We start from the raw sequence: 17,807 nt of genomic DNA on the forward strand, positions 1-17,807 counted from the left end.
GCAATTCGGTCAATAACATTTTATTTCACACTGCCCTATTAAAAAGAAATACTTAAAAAATAAATGCTTTTTTAAAAAAGAAAACACCTTAATCTATAATCAAAACAAAATAATAAAGCTATGTTGAACCCCAAAAAGTAAAAAATAGAAAGCTTGGCACCTCTCAGTGGTGACTAGCTTCATACAAAATAAGCCCAAGCCCTCCTCTTCTCAAACTCTGTTAATGCCTTATAGCTCCCAAGCTTGAGATTTTTCCAGGTCCTGCAATAAATGTCATAAAACACACATACACACACACACACATACACACACACACACACTGGATTATCTTTCCACTCTTCATTCCTTTCTCCATCTTTCCCCAATACTTCCCACCACACCAAGATTTTCTATGATTCAGAAGAAGCTGCTTCTCCATTGGCAAAGTAGGAATTGGTGAAGCCAACATAGTCATAGCCAGAAAGGTGGCTTCGGCCCCGTGGGTCCACATATTGCTGCATATGTGAGGCACAGAATGACACTTGTTCCGGGGTTAGGGCCTGAAACATAAAAAAGAAAGATACAGTTACAAGGATTCAAAATACCTGGATCATTGGGGCTTCCATTATGCCCTAAACCCAGAAAGTGGACAAACTTTGGAAGAAAAAGCCAGCCCTGTTCCTATCGCACACTTTTCTCATAAATCCAAAATTTCTCATGAATAAGACCAATTCATTTCTTCAACTCAGCTCTGACCTCAAGAGTTTCATCTCACTTTGACTACATTATTTATCTCATTCACTAAATTTGATTTATTAAATAAATGGGGTTAAAAAATAGCCTTAAAAACTGAGTTGTAAGTTTGGGATTGACCCTGATAGTCACTAGAGATTGCCTGTAGGTTATTGAGCTTGGTCAAGACAACACGAATTGGTGATCTAAGCAAATGATATCTAGTATAAAGCCATATTTGAGCAAAAAAAAAAACTGGGTTTGGCAGGGATGGTAGTTGCCTGTAGTAGGCAACCATGCTCGAGGTGAGCAAAATCTAGATTATAATGAGACCATAATGAGAATGGACACAACTGGACTCTGACCTGTTTCATGTCCTCTTTGGTAATATAGGCCTTGCCCTCTGCCAGGGCTTCGAAAGCATTCTCTATTTCATTGCTGGACTTGATGTTCTCTGACTCCTTGTCAACCAGGAATGAGGTATAGTCCTTTTTTGAGACATAGCCCTTCCTGTGGGAGAAACGGATCAAGAACTGTGCCTTCTCAAGATAGAGTGAAAGCAGGCCCTTTTCTCATCTTATTCAGTGTGTCAGAGACAGAGGGAAGAAAGATTCTCCAAGTGACTCTTTCAATTCAGCTCTCTGAGACCATGGGCTATGATCCTTATTTGACCCCTCTCCTCATGCTCTTACAGCCAAATAAGTGGTTTCCAAAGTTCCAGCCTCTGTTTCTACAGGAGTCATTCTGCCTGACTCTCTACTTAGAATTTGGGAATTTCCCATCAACACCAGTCTTTAGATACTTCAAGCTCTTCCAGTTGAGTTGAAGACCTTTATTTCTGGTCTTCTTTGGTCCTTGGCATTAGTAAGAATTACTCCCTAAGGTAACATGATCCCTCTATGACTCTATTCTACCCCTACAAGCACACAACAACCTCACCCCCATGAGTCAGCCTCTGAATCATCCATGTCTCCTTAGGATCTTACACATGTGAAGGGATTCTTCTCTCAAGGTCCATTCTCAGAACCAGCTGAAATTCACAGATCAAACCTAACCCAGGAATTAAACAAATTGCAGAGCTGGTGCCTGAGTTGTAGTTAGTGCCAGGAACTTCTGAGCTAATTCTAAAAGGGCACCAAAAGCTGCCCAATTCATTCAAGGTAGTCTCCATCTTCCTTTTCTTAAGGTGAACTAATTTCATATTTTATGACTCATTTTACTCTCTGTATTTGTCCCTCCAAGCCCCATTCCCTGCTATGGTCTGGCCCTTGGTCTTCCTCCTACCTTCCTGGATCAACAGCATCTAGGAATTTCTCAAACTTGGGCTCAGTTTCATCCTCCTCCACCATGGGCAAGTAGTAGTTGAGTGCTCTCAGGCAGGACCGGAAATCTTTGTGACTCAAGCATCCTGTTAAATTCTCATCAAAGTGTCTAAAGAATAAAAAAAATTTATCAGATTCAATAGAGAACCAGATTAGAATAGAAAAGAACAGCTGTTGGTGCATCAGCTGGGGCTTTATTAACATGTCATAAGGTTATCAGAGAACTGAATGGAGAGCTTGCCTGTGTTTCTGCATTTTTTTAACCTAATGGATGATGGAAAAAGCATAAAATGTTAAACATGAAAGATATTTGTTTTCTAAAGTCCAGGAATCTCACAGACATATTAAAAACCATGACTTGAAGCAAATAACATATTTAGATCTTCATTTAAGATTCTACTAAGCCATACTGAGGGAAAAAAAAGAATGTTAGTTATTTAGAGATTCAATCTGAACGGTCTGCAAAACAAAGAACCAATCATCTATGAAGTTATACTCACTGATATATTGTGCTAAACTCCTTTAGTGTCTCCTCACTCACACCTAAGGTGTCTCTAAAAGGAAAAACATAAATCAACCCATGAAATAAAACAGAAAAATAGCAGAAGACACGTCATTTGAAACAGAGAGGAATTTTAGTGGGTGTTATGCTATTTGAGTCATTTAGTTCAGGCGTTGGCAAACTATGGCCAGTGGATCAAATCCAGTCATTCACTTGCTTTTGTATAGTCAGTGAGCTAAGAATGTTTTTTACATTTTTACATTCTTAAAAATAATCAAAAGAATAAAAATGTTTTATTAAACATAAGAATTACATGAAATTCAAATTTCAATGTCATAAATAAAATCTTATTGGAACATCTCCATGCTCATTCATTATGAATTATCAATAGCTCTTTTCTCTCCACAACAGTAGAGTTGAGTTGTTACAACAGAGATTATCTGGCTCTCAAAGCCTAAAATATTTATTATCAAGCTCTTTACAGGAAAAGTTTTCCAATCTCTGATCTAGATAATAATGCTGTCAAAAAGCTATGGAAAGCTAAAGCTTGTGTTATATAATTAATTTATTTAGAAAAAAGTGAATTTTGCTCTTCTCCTCTATAGCTTGAATGTTTCTTGATTTCTAGACATTTTAGAGGGAATTTCACAAAAGGAGGTGCTTTCTGAAAAGATCCACATAAGATGGTGAGGAGACTCTGAGAACTAGATGATGAGTAGATTCAGGGAGATGGGAGCGCTATCTCCTATTTCCTAATAGATTCCCATATAAAGAAAAATATCATTCTGTGGGTCAATCAAGAGAGGGAATATTAGTTCTGGAGATGATTTGTGTACTATTTCTGAAGCAGCTCTTTTATCCAGCACCCCAAACTCTAGCCCTTGGAATTAAGTTCCTGACACCTAATACTACCCACACCCTTCCCCACCCCTGGCCACAGGTTCTCAGTACTTGGCTTGGATCTGTTGCTCCAGGTTATGTTGCATTTCCATCCCAAGCTGCGAGAGCTGGTCCCACTGCTGGGCCAGCCCAATGGTGCTGTATTTGATGTCCAGGACCACAGCCTCTTCTAAGCTGTCCCCCAGGTCCCCAGTCTTGGTCAGATGACGCTTCATCGCCTGGATCTCCTTCTGCTTCCTCTGAAAAGAGACAGAAGAAGAGAGGCAGTCACTAAGGGTAGGAGATACAAGCATAAAGATGATAGAGAAGATAAGAAGTTAATGAGTTTGAGTTTCCCCTAATTGCTCCTCTTTAATTATTTTCAGAAATCTTCCTGTACTCTGTGAAAAATCATTTCTGTATTCCTCATTTATAAAATGGTAGGAAGGTTAAGTGGTAAGACTCTGTCATTCTGGTAATATGTAATATATAAATCTAAGAGTTAGTAGTTACATACTGCAGATAGAGAAGAGTAGAATTTCCAGGATCGACGCACCATTAGCTCCCAGTGATCTGCATCATGAAATATCTGCACTATTGATTGTGGTTGAGCTTTCAGGCCTACTTAAGCTCCCCATTGTTCATTCTTGGGCCTCCTTCATCTGCTTGGGCAGACTTCCACAGGCTGCTCCTATCATCCAGGTACATTATATTCCAAATTTCTGCATCCAGGCCATGCTTTCTCAACAGGGGACTATTTTTCTCCAAGGAGAGGAGGAGTGAATTGATTCTGATGATGGGGATGGGTGTGAAAACATTTAGATATTACAATGGCTTATAGCCCTCCGAAAATCAATCCTACCCGGTAACGTCTTACTCTTTAGTATTTAAGTTCTTTCATTAGGGATAAATTAACTTTAACTAATTATTTTTTTCTCCTTGGTGGGGGCAATAATGAAAATAAATTTAAGAAACACTGTTCTAGCCTATTGCTTCATTCAATTGTCAAGAGATTATCTAGATTCAGTTGGATTATCTTATCATATCATAAAATAACAGACGTTTGCTGATGCTCCAGGTTGTAGTCTAGGAGTTTTTGCATTTTTTTCTCTTAAAAATAAAAGTAACTCTATAATGTAGATATCATTAACTTCATTGTGTAGAGCAGAAATTGAAGTACAGAGATTGAAGTCCATGTCCAGGAAGTGGTGGCTGATGGTTAGAATGCAAATTGTTGGCAGGGTTGGCACCAGAGCCTTACGCTCTTGACTTTCAGGCCAGGGAGTTTACCTAAAAGTATCACTAGGGTTGCCTTTAAGTGTTTTTTCCTTTCATTACTTGTAACTCTGGCAATATCTTCAGCTAATGAAGACCATTACTTACTTTATTTGCTTCCAACTTGGATTCCAGAGTTCCTGTTTCTTTGAGCAAAGATCTAGTTAAGAACCAGAGGACAACATTACTCATAGTATCAGAGGTCAACATTTCACAGAGACTGACCACCTTAAAGCCCCTGTACTTCCCTACTTCTGCTTCTTCCAAGTTATGTGGCCTCTCTGAAATGAGTTTTCATAACACCAAATCTTCACAAAACCAAATCCTTCTGTCTCTTGGCAGCCTTGCCAGACATGCAAGAAGTGAAGCAAGGCCTGACCTGGTTGTTCTCTGTCTACAAGAAGGCTCCCCGACCTCCCTCCTAGTTCTTATTTCAAACATACCCTTAACCTAATGTAGGCAAGACTCCACCTGGTGGAAGGCCAGAATGGTAGGAAGGTTAAGTGTTTCTCTTTCTCACGCTACATCTTTATCTGGGCACCATCAGATTGAGGTGGGATGAAGATGCCTCAGTACTAAGTTCTCCTTAACTAGTTCTTCCAGAATAATATAACAAAACAAGAATGAGGACATAAAATACTGACCCATCCAGAAAATAAGCTCTGGACATGGAGGTCCGGCACAGGAATCAGTGGAGAGAAAAAAGAAATCATACGTTAACGTGGATTATTTCAATAATCTTCTTTCTCCAAATTGATGAAACATTCTAAATCTTTGATAGCCATAAAATATGAACCTGTTCCACCTATGGATCCCAAAGTCTCTCCCACACTGAGAACCTCGGAGCCTTCTGTGCTGCAACTTACCTTAGGATGAAGAGCTCAGGTGTCAGGAGATATGATCAATGTTGGGCGCATGCTGCCAGGGGTTAGGGGACCAAGACCAAGGCAGAGGAGGCTGAGCTGTGTTTCTTCTGCCTCTTTCCACATGTTTTCTAGCCTTTACAGGGTTTCGTTTGGTTCACTGTCTGATTTATCCTTGTCAGTGGGTTTGTGTGAACAGTATATATCATAGATTTTCTAAACCACTACTTTAACTCTCAAAATTCTACAATTCTGACCCACCTATTGGGTACAGTCTACCAACTTCATTCATTTATTCTAATGTGTTAACACCTTATAAGTCTCCTCTTTTCCAGGTCACTTGTTCCAGAAGATGTGACAAACGTTATTTTCATATATAGAACATTTGCATTTAATAAAAGCAATTGGCATATATTATCTCACTTGATTCTCACCACAGGTTTAGTAGGCAGGCAACAGAATACCTTCTTATTAGGTGTTCATAGGAGGCTCTGCTTCTGGTTGTGCCAATAAATACACTATATGTAACCTTGAGCAAGTCAATTTATCTACTGAACTTCTTTTCACACTTGGAAACAAAGATAATAAGGTCTGCTCTATACACTTTTCAAGGTTGCTCTGAACGTTAAGTGAGGCAATGGATACAGAAGTACTTTGTAAAGTACAAAGTGGTATGTAAGCATAAGTGACTGTTACTATTTTTGGACTGTAATTACAAGCAACAGGAGAAAAAGTGAAAGCATCAAGGAGAGAATACAGAATGGTACACAATGGGCAACAGGATGAAATTCTCATTTCTTGATTTTGAAGGGATTGATTGAGAAAGCAATCAATTCCAAATATAAAGCACAGGCAGGATATGGTGATTTGGGGGCAATATAAATGCTGTGGGAGTCCCTCCTCCTCCCTTCAGATATGTATTTCATCCCTATGGTGAATGGAGTGTGTGACAGGAGGATTATGAGTTTCAAGGTAGCACAACACACCTGTTCTCCGAGACCCATTGAAGGAAGGCACTGGCATTTTGTTCAAACTCCTGGCACATCTCAAAATTCTTGACCTGTCTTGCCTCTTCCTTTTGTAGCTCCTGCTCCCGTTCCTAAAAGCCCAAATCACAGATAGTGGGGTGCACATTGAAGATCTTTCTCTGTGGTAAAATAACTGTTTTGTAGGCTCAGTTACACATCTTCCTTCTCCCAAATCTAACCTATCTTCCAGCCTGCATGTTCATATTTCTTTCAGGCCACCTCTTCTCATCTCCAAAAGGTGAAGAAAGCTATGTCACTTCCCATAAGTATTCACAAGTGTCTCTAAGATGAAGCCCAGTCACAAATAAGATAGCAATAAAGGCAAATCTTTATCTTCTCAATTTTTTTCACATGAAAGTTTTATTTATTTATTTATTTATTTATTTATTTATTTATTTATTTATTTTTCTGCTTTATCTCCCCAAACCCCTTCTGTACACAGTTGTATATTTTAGTTGCAGGTCCCTCTAGTTGTGGGATGTGGGACACCGCCTCAACGTGGCCTGATGAGCAGTGCCATGTCCACGCCCCGGATCCGAACCCTGGGCCGCCACAGCGGAGTGTGTGAACCTAACCACTCGGCCACGGAGCCGGCCCCTGAAAGTTTATTTAAATGAACATAAAAACAGTCTTAAAGGGAAAGGTAATAGTAACAAGCGTTTCCATCTAAAATTGGTAATGTTATGGGATAATATTTCTTTGTTAAACTTTTTTATATTTTCCATAGTTTCTATGATGAACATAATTATAGACAGACAAAAATTAAATACAAACACACAAAAAGGTACTATTGGAGGTGTTTATAAGATAAGGAATGCCTGAGATGACAGGAATATAGACTCTGAACATATATACAAATCCTCATGAACTTTTCATGATTGATTTTTAAAGCCAACTCTTGGAACTTATTTTTGCTTCCCTGAATCACTGCTAAACACCCAGAACCTTAAGGCTCTCTAAACCATGAGGCATAGGGCAATACCTACTGTGAACATACTTCCAAATTTTTCTTAGAAAATCCTATTTGTCGACTGCCATCCCAATATAATTATTAACAATTTTCCTTTATTTTTCAAAAGTCCCCCCAACTTGGATAGTAAATTCATTGGTCATGCTCACAATAGCCAAAGGAACTCTCTGCCATGCCCCAAGTTACCTTGATGATGTCAGATAGGTGCTTCCAGATCTTTTCTAGCACCTCCATTGTTAACCAGGTATAAGGGCTGGAAGGCACATTTAAGGCCTTCATCTGCTGGTCTAGCTCCTGCAAATCGTTGAAATCTGCTTGGGCCTTTGCCAAGGAGGCCAAGAAGACCTCATGGTCTTTCTGCAGCTGCCGAATCTCATTCAGGGAGACACAGTGCACAGGCTCTGACAGGTTCTCCTCAGCATTTTCACACCAGTTGTTGAAAGCTGAAGCCTTTTCTGCAAATTTCATGAATAACTTCTCAGCCTACAGAGAAAAAAAAAATCTTTATCTTTCCCAATAAAGCCCCTCAGCAAGAGAAGACTGTGGAGAAAAAAATGGCTGTCTTTCAATATTTTCAAGGTCAGCACTCTAACAGGGCAGAACTAAAACTAATGAGGACCATGTGATCTGATAGATGGACTGTGAGTTCAAGGTACAAACCCTGGTCTTGGTCTCACTATGTTTAATTAGTCAAGTATTCTGGTACCTACAAGTGAGGAGGTTGAATGACTTCTAGAGTTATTTTAGCTCCAAGATTCCCAAAGAGGCCAGGGTCATTTTCAATGATAAGATTTCATGATTTCTTATTATGAAGACTGTGCTCCAATTCTACCCGGTACTTAGTAAACATGCAAAAATAAATGTTAAATGAATGAAAGGATAAATGATTGAATAAACAAATCTTTTATGAGATAGGCAAATCTAGCCCATCCTTTATCCACTTCCTCTTTCTCTCCTCCAATCTTCTGCAGACCGCGCCTCTCTGATGTCTCTTTGTCTACACTGAGTTGCTTTCCTATCTTCCTTCTAAACTTTGTTTACGACTCATCTCATGCACGAAGCCACTGCTTAAATCCATTTCCTACCCTCTAACTTGCATCCTTATCTCTGCATTACTCTCTGGAGTTAACCATGTGCTCTGGCTGACTGAATTTCTGAATGAGAGAAATAACATGGATTCCAGACAGTAGGCAATCAATAATAGCTTTAGATTTAAAATGTGTCATAGATTTCTGGTCAGCAGATTCTACTTCCAAAGAGATTTATGCTGTGCAAACGAGTTTCATCCCCAAACATAGGGGTTACCGCAGAAAAAATTGGCCCAAATAAATGGGAAATTACAAAAGTATTACACCATTACATCTTGCCTGTACTCACTTCAGCAATGTATATGTTAAAATAGACCAACAAAGAAAAAACTAATTCATCCCTAGACAGGAAGGACATGAAATCCTAAGTGTTTTGCATTATTTTCATAAATTTATGTATCAACCGAATATTTTACAAAGATTTTATAAACAGAAAATAAAATAACAAAACTCTTTGCAGTTTGAAAATCAAGTAAAATTGAGTCAGAATGTGAAATATCTTCCTAGAATAGATTTTATAAGTGTGTAAAGTTGCCATTAATTGATGTAAATTTTCCCTTAAGGTTTATTTCTGTACGTCCCATGTTCTTCAATAGAGTAGAAATTAAGTAAGGGTCCAGATTGATTGATTTTTATTTTTGTTTCCTAATTCCCCTAACTCCATACCTTAACTTGTTGTTAGGTACAATACTTCTTATGGTCTGAGAGTGCTCAGTGATTTCACTGACCATCTTGACTTCCTTTTACTGTTGATATTTATTTATGATCAATATCCAATACATTGATGGCCACTACTAGAAAGAATATTTTAATCACTTATATCGATATTAAGTTTAATGGTTTATACTGCATTTTCCCATCCATTATCCCTTTTAATAGTAGTAACACAGAACAGTAGGAGATGGGTGGTAACATTTACCTATTTCATAACTGGAGGAATCAAGGTTCAGAGGCACATATGAATTCTCCCAGCTAAGAAAGGTCAATACAAGATGAGAACACAAGTTTTACTTGTCTAGTATTTGAGTTAGAGAAAAGCAAAGGTATAACTTTGACTCCTGCCTGCCAGTTTTAGTTCTTCCATACACTAAGATCTTCCACCCTCTTGTCCTACCTACCTCTTCCATTACACGTGCCTGGCTTTCATCTCAAGTCAGCTGGATAACTGATAAGTCAGTCTAAAAAATAACTTCCTATCAATCTAAAAAAATAAATTACTTCTTGCTCAATAAGAATATCCTCTTGATTCTTTTCAACGTACTTATTCAAATGTCTATGGATTATCCAAACATGTTTCTAGTATCTATTTCTGGATTCCGTGGCTAACATACAGAAAATCGAAGCCTGATCATGGCTCATAATTTTTTTTTTACCTCCTCCAGGGGCAGCTGTTTCTCTAGCAATTTATGTCTGTGGGCTTTACAGGCTTCCAGCAGCTGTTCCCAGCGCCTCAGCAGGGCAGCATGGCGCTCCTCAATGGCTTCGGTCTGGCTATGCTGAGCTGCCACCAGTCGGTCCTTTAGGTCAGTTATCTTTGGCAGTCTCTCTTTCTGGAAGCTCTCCAGACTGGCATCCAGTGTGTCCTGAGAAAGACCCACAGAGAGGGTGTGAACAAAGAAATAATGCAGATCCCAAGGAGTTATTCACACTTGGGTTCTATCAGATGTTTATCGTGAACAAGATAAGGACGAGACAAGAGTTCAAGTGATGATGAAGGAAAAGGAAATATGACTTAGAAACTTAAGTGAACACTTAGGATTGGAATTATGGTTAAATTCCAATGGACATATGTTCTGTAATTAGATTTTAGGTTAAGTGTAAAGTTAATATTAAGGGAATATGGGAAGATGCATGATACGATATTTCAAATTTTCCAAATCAAAACTAAATCCTTCCTACAGCTCATATCCTTTCTAAGCTTCTTTTTTATCACTTGTTAGATTTTGTGTTTTTGTTAGTAGCAGTGCACTAAAGGCCTTACATATGCAAACTAACAAAAGACCTCCCACAGGTGCCAATTATACAAATGATTTTTTTTGTGGAAATGTTGATATCAGAATCACAAAATTTGAGATGTTCCATTTCCAGATTTAACAGAATGGCTTATATTTGACCAATTCTCCCTTTGAGAACAACTTTAACTACTTGATGAAAGTACAAAAACTCAGTAGGTTTGAAAGAAATCAGAATGCAACTCAGGTAGCTATAACATGAAGGATCAAAATTCCAGAAACAAGTGAATAGTATTGAAGTAAGATGGTAATATTCTCTGTTACTTCTCCCTTTGAAGAATAAACTAAAGAGGTTTAGTGGAAACCCTTGAAAGGCCCTAGGTGTAAGAGTAAACTGGGAAAGGTTAGGCCTAAAAAAATCTGAGTTATTTCTTGTTTCATTTAAATCTCTTGCCAAAAAGTAGGGGTTGGGTGGGATGGAGGGTGTTAGATTATAGCTTTAAATCAAAACTGATGAATTACTTTAAATGAAAATGGGCTCACTGTTCCAATGAAATAATCAAATTAGATAAATAAAGCAATGCTTAACCATATGATATTTATAAAAGCACTCTGCACTTCCATGTTCATTGTAGCATTATTTACAATAGCCAAGATATGAAAACAATCAGAGTGTCCATCACAGATGAATGAATAAAGAAGATGTGGTGTATATATACAAGGGAGCACTATTCAGCTATGAAAAAGAAGGAAATCTTGCCCTTTGCAACAACTTGGATGAACCTTGAGGGCATTATGCTACATGAAATACATTAGACAGAGAAAGAGAAATATTGTTTGATATCACTTATAAGTGGAATCTAAAAAAGCTGAACTTAGAGAAACAGAGAGTAGAGTGGTGGTTACCACAGGATACGGGGGTGGGGGATGGGGAAATATTGGTCAGAGGGTATAAACTTCCAGTTAAAAGATTAACATGTTCTGGAAATCTAATATATAGCCTGGTGATTATAACTAATAATACTGTATTATATACTTGAAAGTTGCTAAGAGAGTAAATCTTGTATTCTCACCACACACACACACACACACAAATGGTAATTATGTGATGGTTTGCAGATGTTAGTTAATTGGTGGTAATTATTTTGCAATATACAAATGTATCAAGTCAACAAAAATAAAATAAAATATAAAGACATAAATGTTAAAAAAAAACAACTAAAGGATGGAAATAGACATACACTATAAACACTAAACAAAAATAATTGAAGACTATACTAGCATGTGAAAACAAGACTTTAAATCAAAATATGTTATTAGAGAAAAAGAAGACATTTCATAATTAAAAGTATGAATTCATCAAGATGATTTCATAATTCTAAATATCAACACAACTTTTAATCTAGCCTCAAAATATATATAAATAACAAAGTATTTAAACAACCTGATTAACAACCAAAATCTGAAAGGCAACATAAACCACTGAAAAACGCAGTTTTCTTCAATTGTACATAGACTATTCAGCAAAACAGACCATTTACTCTATGCAAGTCAAGCTTATAAAACAATATAGAATATGTTTTTAAAGTAAAGTGGAATTAAACTCAATACAAACATCAAAAAATTAATGTGGAAATGCCCCATGTTTAGAAATCAAATCATATAATATTGAATAACCAATGGGTTAAACAAGGAATTGCATTAGAAATGACAGAAAGTTAAGTGAATGATAACAAAAAAGCAAGAACTTTGTGCGATGCAGCTAAAGCTGTGCTTAGAGAGAAATTTATATCCTTAAATTGATATAATAGAAAAGAAAAAAATGGCTAAATATTTGATAATCTAAATATCCATCTCAAGAATTTTTTTAAAAAATCAAGTTAATCCAAAAGAAGGATAAATATATAAAAAGGTATTAATGGAATATAATACAAAGGTATAACAGAAAGAAAGCAAAAATTGGTTCTCTAATAAAAATGATGAACACCCAGCAGCAAGTCTGAGGAGAGAGGGGAAGGGAGGGGAAAGGCAAGCGAGAGAGGGAGAAAAAACTAGCAAGTTATCAATATCAGGAAGGAAGAGGGAACAAGATTACAGGTCTTACAGAAAATAAAACCACAAAATTCAGGAATGAAATAATTCTATGTTTTCAGCTTCTGTGTGATATGGGTCTTGGAGTTCACTAGAACCTGTTAACAAGGAAGCCTTGCTCTCACCTGTTTTGCCAGGAGAGCGAGAAAGCCAGCGAGGTCTGCACCATTTCCACTGATCTTCAGGCTTGCTTCCTTCTCAGCTAAAGAGCAAATGTCATTAATTAGAGGGGGAAGATAGTTGCTCTTGTATTAGTCTTGGTAAGGAGAAAAGGAGTATTTACTACAGTCCACAAGAGAGCCTCTTGACTCTCAAAGTGGGTGATTCATTGAAATATGACAGCAATGGGGACCAGTGGATTTTTTATCTAGACTTATAAAGGATAAAACTGACTATAATAGAGCTAGGGCCAAAAGAACTTCTGAGTGTTTCATATAACAAATGAAAATTGCAGATTATACATAAATAATAATTTAATCAAACACATAGTTTATTTCCTAGACTGTATATTTCCCATGGCTCTATCTTTCTGTATATCACATACGACATCACCAATTCCCAATAAATGTGTTTGTGTTTTTTGGTATTATGGTACTTAGTCATCCCATCAGCATGTTTCTGTGTGTGTGTGTGTGTGTGTGTGTGTACGTGAGTGTAATTGTGTCCAGAAAGGATAGAGTGAGTGATGAAGAAAGCCTCTCTCTTTTTCAAGGTAAGTGAGAAAGCCCCAGGAAACATTCTATAAATAAAATTTAGCAGCATTTCTCAAACCTAAGGCCCCTCATACATCACACCTATCCAGGCTTCTACCACGTCAACCTTCCAATTAAATTGCTGAAAGGCATATTCATCTTCTAACTGTGACTTCCTGGCAGCTATTGCCTTGGCCAGAGAAGGGGCCTTTTCATTCAGAGCATATATCTTGGCAGAAATCTTCTCCTTGTGATGACTTCCCTCCTGCAAAACAAGGTTGAGGAGAGAAGGAGAGAGACAGATATATTGATGAGCATCCAGGGCTAGAAATGTGAATTCTTTAGTACGATTAAAAAGCTCTCATCTCTCTCATTCCAAATATATAATTAATCTTCTCTAGGTCTAGTGTAATTATTATATTATTCATCCATGTCCAAGATGGTCATTTCCATTCCAGCATTTGGACAATCTTCTCACGTTTTCCCACAGAAGTGTGATGTTTTTAGCTGGAGTTGTCTCTGCTTAGGCTTTTTTGTATATCACTTTGATCAATGAGAGTTTGCAAAAGCAAGCATTTAAATAAAAGAATGATTCTCAAACTACGAAGAGGTTTCTAGTGGTATTCCTCCATAAAGCCTCACAAAGAAATGTCTTCACATTCTTATAATACTCAATAACCAAAGCAAGTGATAAGATCTTTATAAATGCCACATTCTGCACATAGTAAGAGTATCAACAAAGGATTTAAGAAAATTTGAAAGGTGTACCTATAAGAACTTGAAAAAAGAATTTCCAGAAAACAGGAATTGAACAGATAATTATTTGCTGACAACAGCAACAAAGACAGCCAGGAAGAAATTGTTAAAGTTTTATGTATGCTTTTAGCACTGCTCATGATTCTATATTTGTGCCAATCCCTTTTTGAAAATGATGATTTGACCTAGAATCCCTGGAGGCACTCACCTTGCCCAGGATGTCTTCTCCTTGAGCACACACACTTTGCACTCTGGTCTCATGGACAGCAAAGTCATTATCCAATGCTTCATGCTTCTTTAGCAAGCTCTGAGTAAATGAGTCAGTGAGAATCAAAGCATGCAAGGCTGAACAATCCATCCCACCCGTATTCTGAGTCCCTTTGATGCCATTCAGCTAACTTGGCAGAATTGGTGAGTGTCCACTTCTTCCTGTACATCTCCACTAAATTCTTTTCCCATAACTCTTCACTTGCCAAAAAGGACAATCTTTACAGAAAGAAAAAAAAAAAAAAACAGTCACAGGAATTCAAGTGACACTCCTTCTAACTTACTATGTTGTGGGGGATTGGAATTGGCCACTCCAAGATATGTCTCTTTGGGATGAGGATTATTTTGGGCTGATTACTGTTAAAAACTGCAGACATGAGAGGAACTCTGGAAAGTAGAAGTTACCCTTTGTTAAGAGACATTTACATTTGTAAAGGAAATCTCCATCTGGAAAGGTGTCTCCCTCTCTCCACCAGGAAGAAGAGGGGATGACCTTATCTTTAGAAACTCTTAGCAATACAGAAGGCAAGGACTTAAATCTGCATAATAACCTTACTCTTGTTTACTGTACTTTTCTGGTAATCTCCCATAACTGACACCCCCCCACCCAAACATCCTCCTTTGTAGCTGAAGATGGTATTTAAGATGAGAACATTTGCCATTTTGGTGAGTTGGTCAGTTTTCCTGAGTCTCTCTCACGTATACATGTTATAAAGCTTTGTTTAATTTTCTCCTGTTATTCTGTCTCCTGTGAATTTAATTCTTAGCCTAGTCAGCAGGACCTAGAGTGGGTAAAGGAAATGTCTTCCTCCCCTACAATGTGAACTTAAGCTTTTCTGGATTTTGGAATGAGTGTGTTGATCAAGGTCATGTATAAGGATTTCTCCACATTGAAACTTGTATAATTGAATGAAACATTGTATCTAGCAGAAAAATATCAAGAACATCCTATACTAAGAATGGATCCTAAAGGAAGGTAAAGCATTGAGCTGTCTTTGAAAATCATTCCAAATCTTCTCTGTTTCTAACTGCTCTCGGGAACCATGATGTCTGTGTAGCTGGTAGGATGGAGAAAGGGGTGAGGAGGAAGCATGACAAGTAGTACTTTTCCATCTTTTGTTGTATTTTCCTAAGTGTCATTTATACCAGCCCTCACCACCATCACCACCACCACTACCATCCACAGCTACCACTGCTACCACTGCTGACTTTCTTCCTCCTGTCATAAAGGCATCCCACCCATTCTTTTCTTCTACACCACATGCTAATCCAGGCTAAGGGAAGAAATGGATTTTGTATGACTAATATAGTTTTTAACTATCACATTTTGAAAATAAAGGAATTTCTAACACATGGTGTTCTTAGGCATTAAAATAAGATGGTTATTCCTTTTAATACAAGATGTGCTACATTATATTTTATGATTTTATTATTTTCATATTTATGCAGAAACGGTAAATGATGATTGGTCAGATGATACACAATAAAACACTGTCTGATTTAGCCATTTTTATATATGTGTGTTTTTATATAATAAATGAAATAAAGTCTCTTTATTTAAGGAGAAGATGAGGTAATTGGAAGCAAAGCTAAATTCAATATTAAATAAACTCTCTTTTCTCATCTTAGCCAACATGTATGGGCCCAGGAAACTAAAAATGCAGAAAGTCAATTTTTTCTTCATGAATGAGGACGTAGAAGGACTATCTAGATAGATATCTTAAGGTAACTCATGAGGATTATTAGCAATAAGTTCTTATGAAGCATTTTATTGGTATTTGTATGTCAGTTTTAAAACTTATTAAAATGAGCCTTTGAATGTAATGGTCTAAATATACTAACTAAAAGACAGAGATTGGTAGAGTGGATTTAAAAATTTGACCCAACTATATGCTTTCTACAAAAAACTCACTTCAAATATAATAATATAAAAAAGTATGAAAGCAATTCTTCTGCAGTAAGAAGAAAGCTTTTTCAATGAAAGGTGCTAGAGCAATTGGACATTTGTGGGCAAAATAATTAGCCTTGACCTATGTCTCATATCAGATGAAAATGAGCTCAAAATGGATGATGAGTTTAAAATTAAAATGTAAATCTCTAAACTTTTGGAAAAAGGCATGGGAGAAGATCTTTGTGATCTAGGACCAGGTAATGAATTTTTAGACATTATACAAAAGCACAATCCATATAAAGAACTCTTAAGTTTCCTTCTATAGTTAAACAAATAAAGAAATGATCCAACTAGAAAATGAGCAAAAGACATGACAATATATTTCACTGAAGAAAATATTCAGATGGCAAATAAGCACATAAAATAACATTAAACATCACTAGCCATTAGGGAAATGCACATTAATACCACAGTGAGACATCATAATAGGCAAGAAATGGAAACAATATCCTTCAACAGGTGAATGATTAAACCATGGTACATCCATACCATGAAATATTACTCAGCGATGAAAATGAAGGAACTATTGTTGCACACGATAAGCTGAATGAATCACCAGAGAATTACGCTGAGTGAAAAAGCCAGTCCCCCAAAGTTCCCTACTGTATGATTTCACTTATGTAGCATTCTTGAAATGATGAAATTATAGAAATGCAGAACAAATCAGTGGTTGTCAGGGATTAAGGAATGGGTAGAGGCAGGAAGAAAGTGGGTGTGGCTATAAAAAAAACATGAGGGATCCTTGTGGTGATGATAATGGTCTGAATCTTGACTGCATCCATGTCAATGTCCTGGTTGTAACATGGTATTATAGTTTTGCTAGATGTTGCCATTGGAGGAAACTGGATAATATGTACATGGGACCTCTTTGTATTATTTCTTACAACTGCATGTGAATCTACAATTCTCAAAATAAAAAGCTTAATTTTAAAAAGGAGAAGCCTTTGAGAGTGTTTGATATGAAACCTTAAACTGCTTGAAAATGTACAGTGGGGTGCACATGTGACAGAAGACTTTCCAAATAAGAGGACTTGTTAGTTTGAATTATATGCTATTCAGGTTTTAAGCTTTCTTTCGCCAGTTTAGGCCTTTCCTTACAACATCTCATAAAAGTGAATTAATCTCCACAAAGAATTCTTGGTAAATCTCCAAGTTTTAAGGCTAGTGGGCACAGTTCTCAAGGTCCCAAAACAGTATTATATTATAATCCTTCTCTCAAAAGCTGTAAAAATCCACCTTAACTCAAGATCACACTGAAAACTTGTTCATTTCTTTACTGGGAAACTGAATCCTGTATTTAAAAGTATCTTTAAATTGTGTAAATACTCTACGCACCAAACCCTTCTAAAGTTATATTTTCTACAAACTACCACCAATGGCCAGACATAAGAATTTTTCCAATTCAGTGCAACATTAGCATTTGAGAGAATCTTAGGAAATCTGTCAGTATAAGGAAAGAC

At 37.0% G+C, this 17,807-nt stretch overlaps 1 protein-coding gene across 1 annotated transcript in view; it reads right to left on the reverse strand.

The window, feature by feature from the left end:
• Positions 1 to 17,807, reverse strand: part of SPTA1 (spectrin alpha, erythrocytic 1) — a 64,040-nt gene continuing 46,233 nt past the window's right edge. The window contains exons 39-51 of the mRNA XM_070497247.1: positions 14,332 to 14,436; positions 13,476 to 13,638; positions 12,807 to 12,883; positions 10,012 to 10,221; positions 7,737 to 8,033; positions 6,537 to 6,651; positions 5,334 to 5,349; positions 4,798 to 4,849; positions 3,487 to 3,674; positions 2,534 to 2,587; positions 1,996 to 2,142; positions 1,077 to 1,221; positions 1 to 539 (exon numbers count right to left, since the gene is read on the reverse strand). Of these exons, the coding sequence (XP_070353348.1) occupies positions 390 to 539; positions 1,077 to 1,221; positions 1,996 to 2,142; positions 2,534 to 2,587; positions 3,487 to 3,674; positions 4,798 to 4,849; positions 5,334 to 5,349; positions 6,537 to 6,651; positions 7,737 to 8,033; positions 10,012 to 10,221; positions 12,807 to 12,883; positions 13,476 to 13,638; positions 14,332 to 14,436 (1,719 nt within the window). The 3' untranslated portion in view covers positions 1 to 389. The remainder of the gene's footprint in view (positions 540 to 1,076; positions 1,222 to 1,995; positions 2,143 to 2,533; positions 2,588 to 3,486; positions 3,675 to 4,797; positions 4,850 to 5,333; positions 5,350 to 6,536; positions 6,652 to 7,736; positions 8,034 to 10,011; positions 10,222 to 12,806; positions 12,884 to 13,475; positions 13,639 to 14,331; positions 14,437 to 17,807) is intronic.

Source organism: Equus asinus, chromosome 25 (assembly GCF_041296235.1).
Source record: "Equus asinus isolate D_3611 breed Donkey chromosome 25, EquAss-T2T_v2, whole genome shotgun sequence".
NCBI lineage: Eukaryota > Metazoa > Chordata > Mammalia > Perissodactyla > Equidae > Equus > Equus asinus.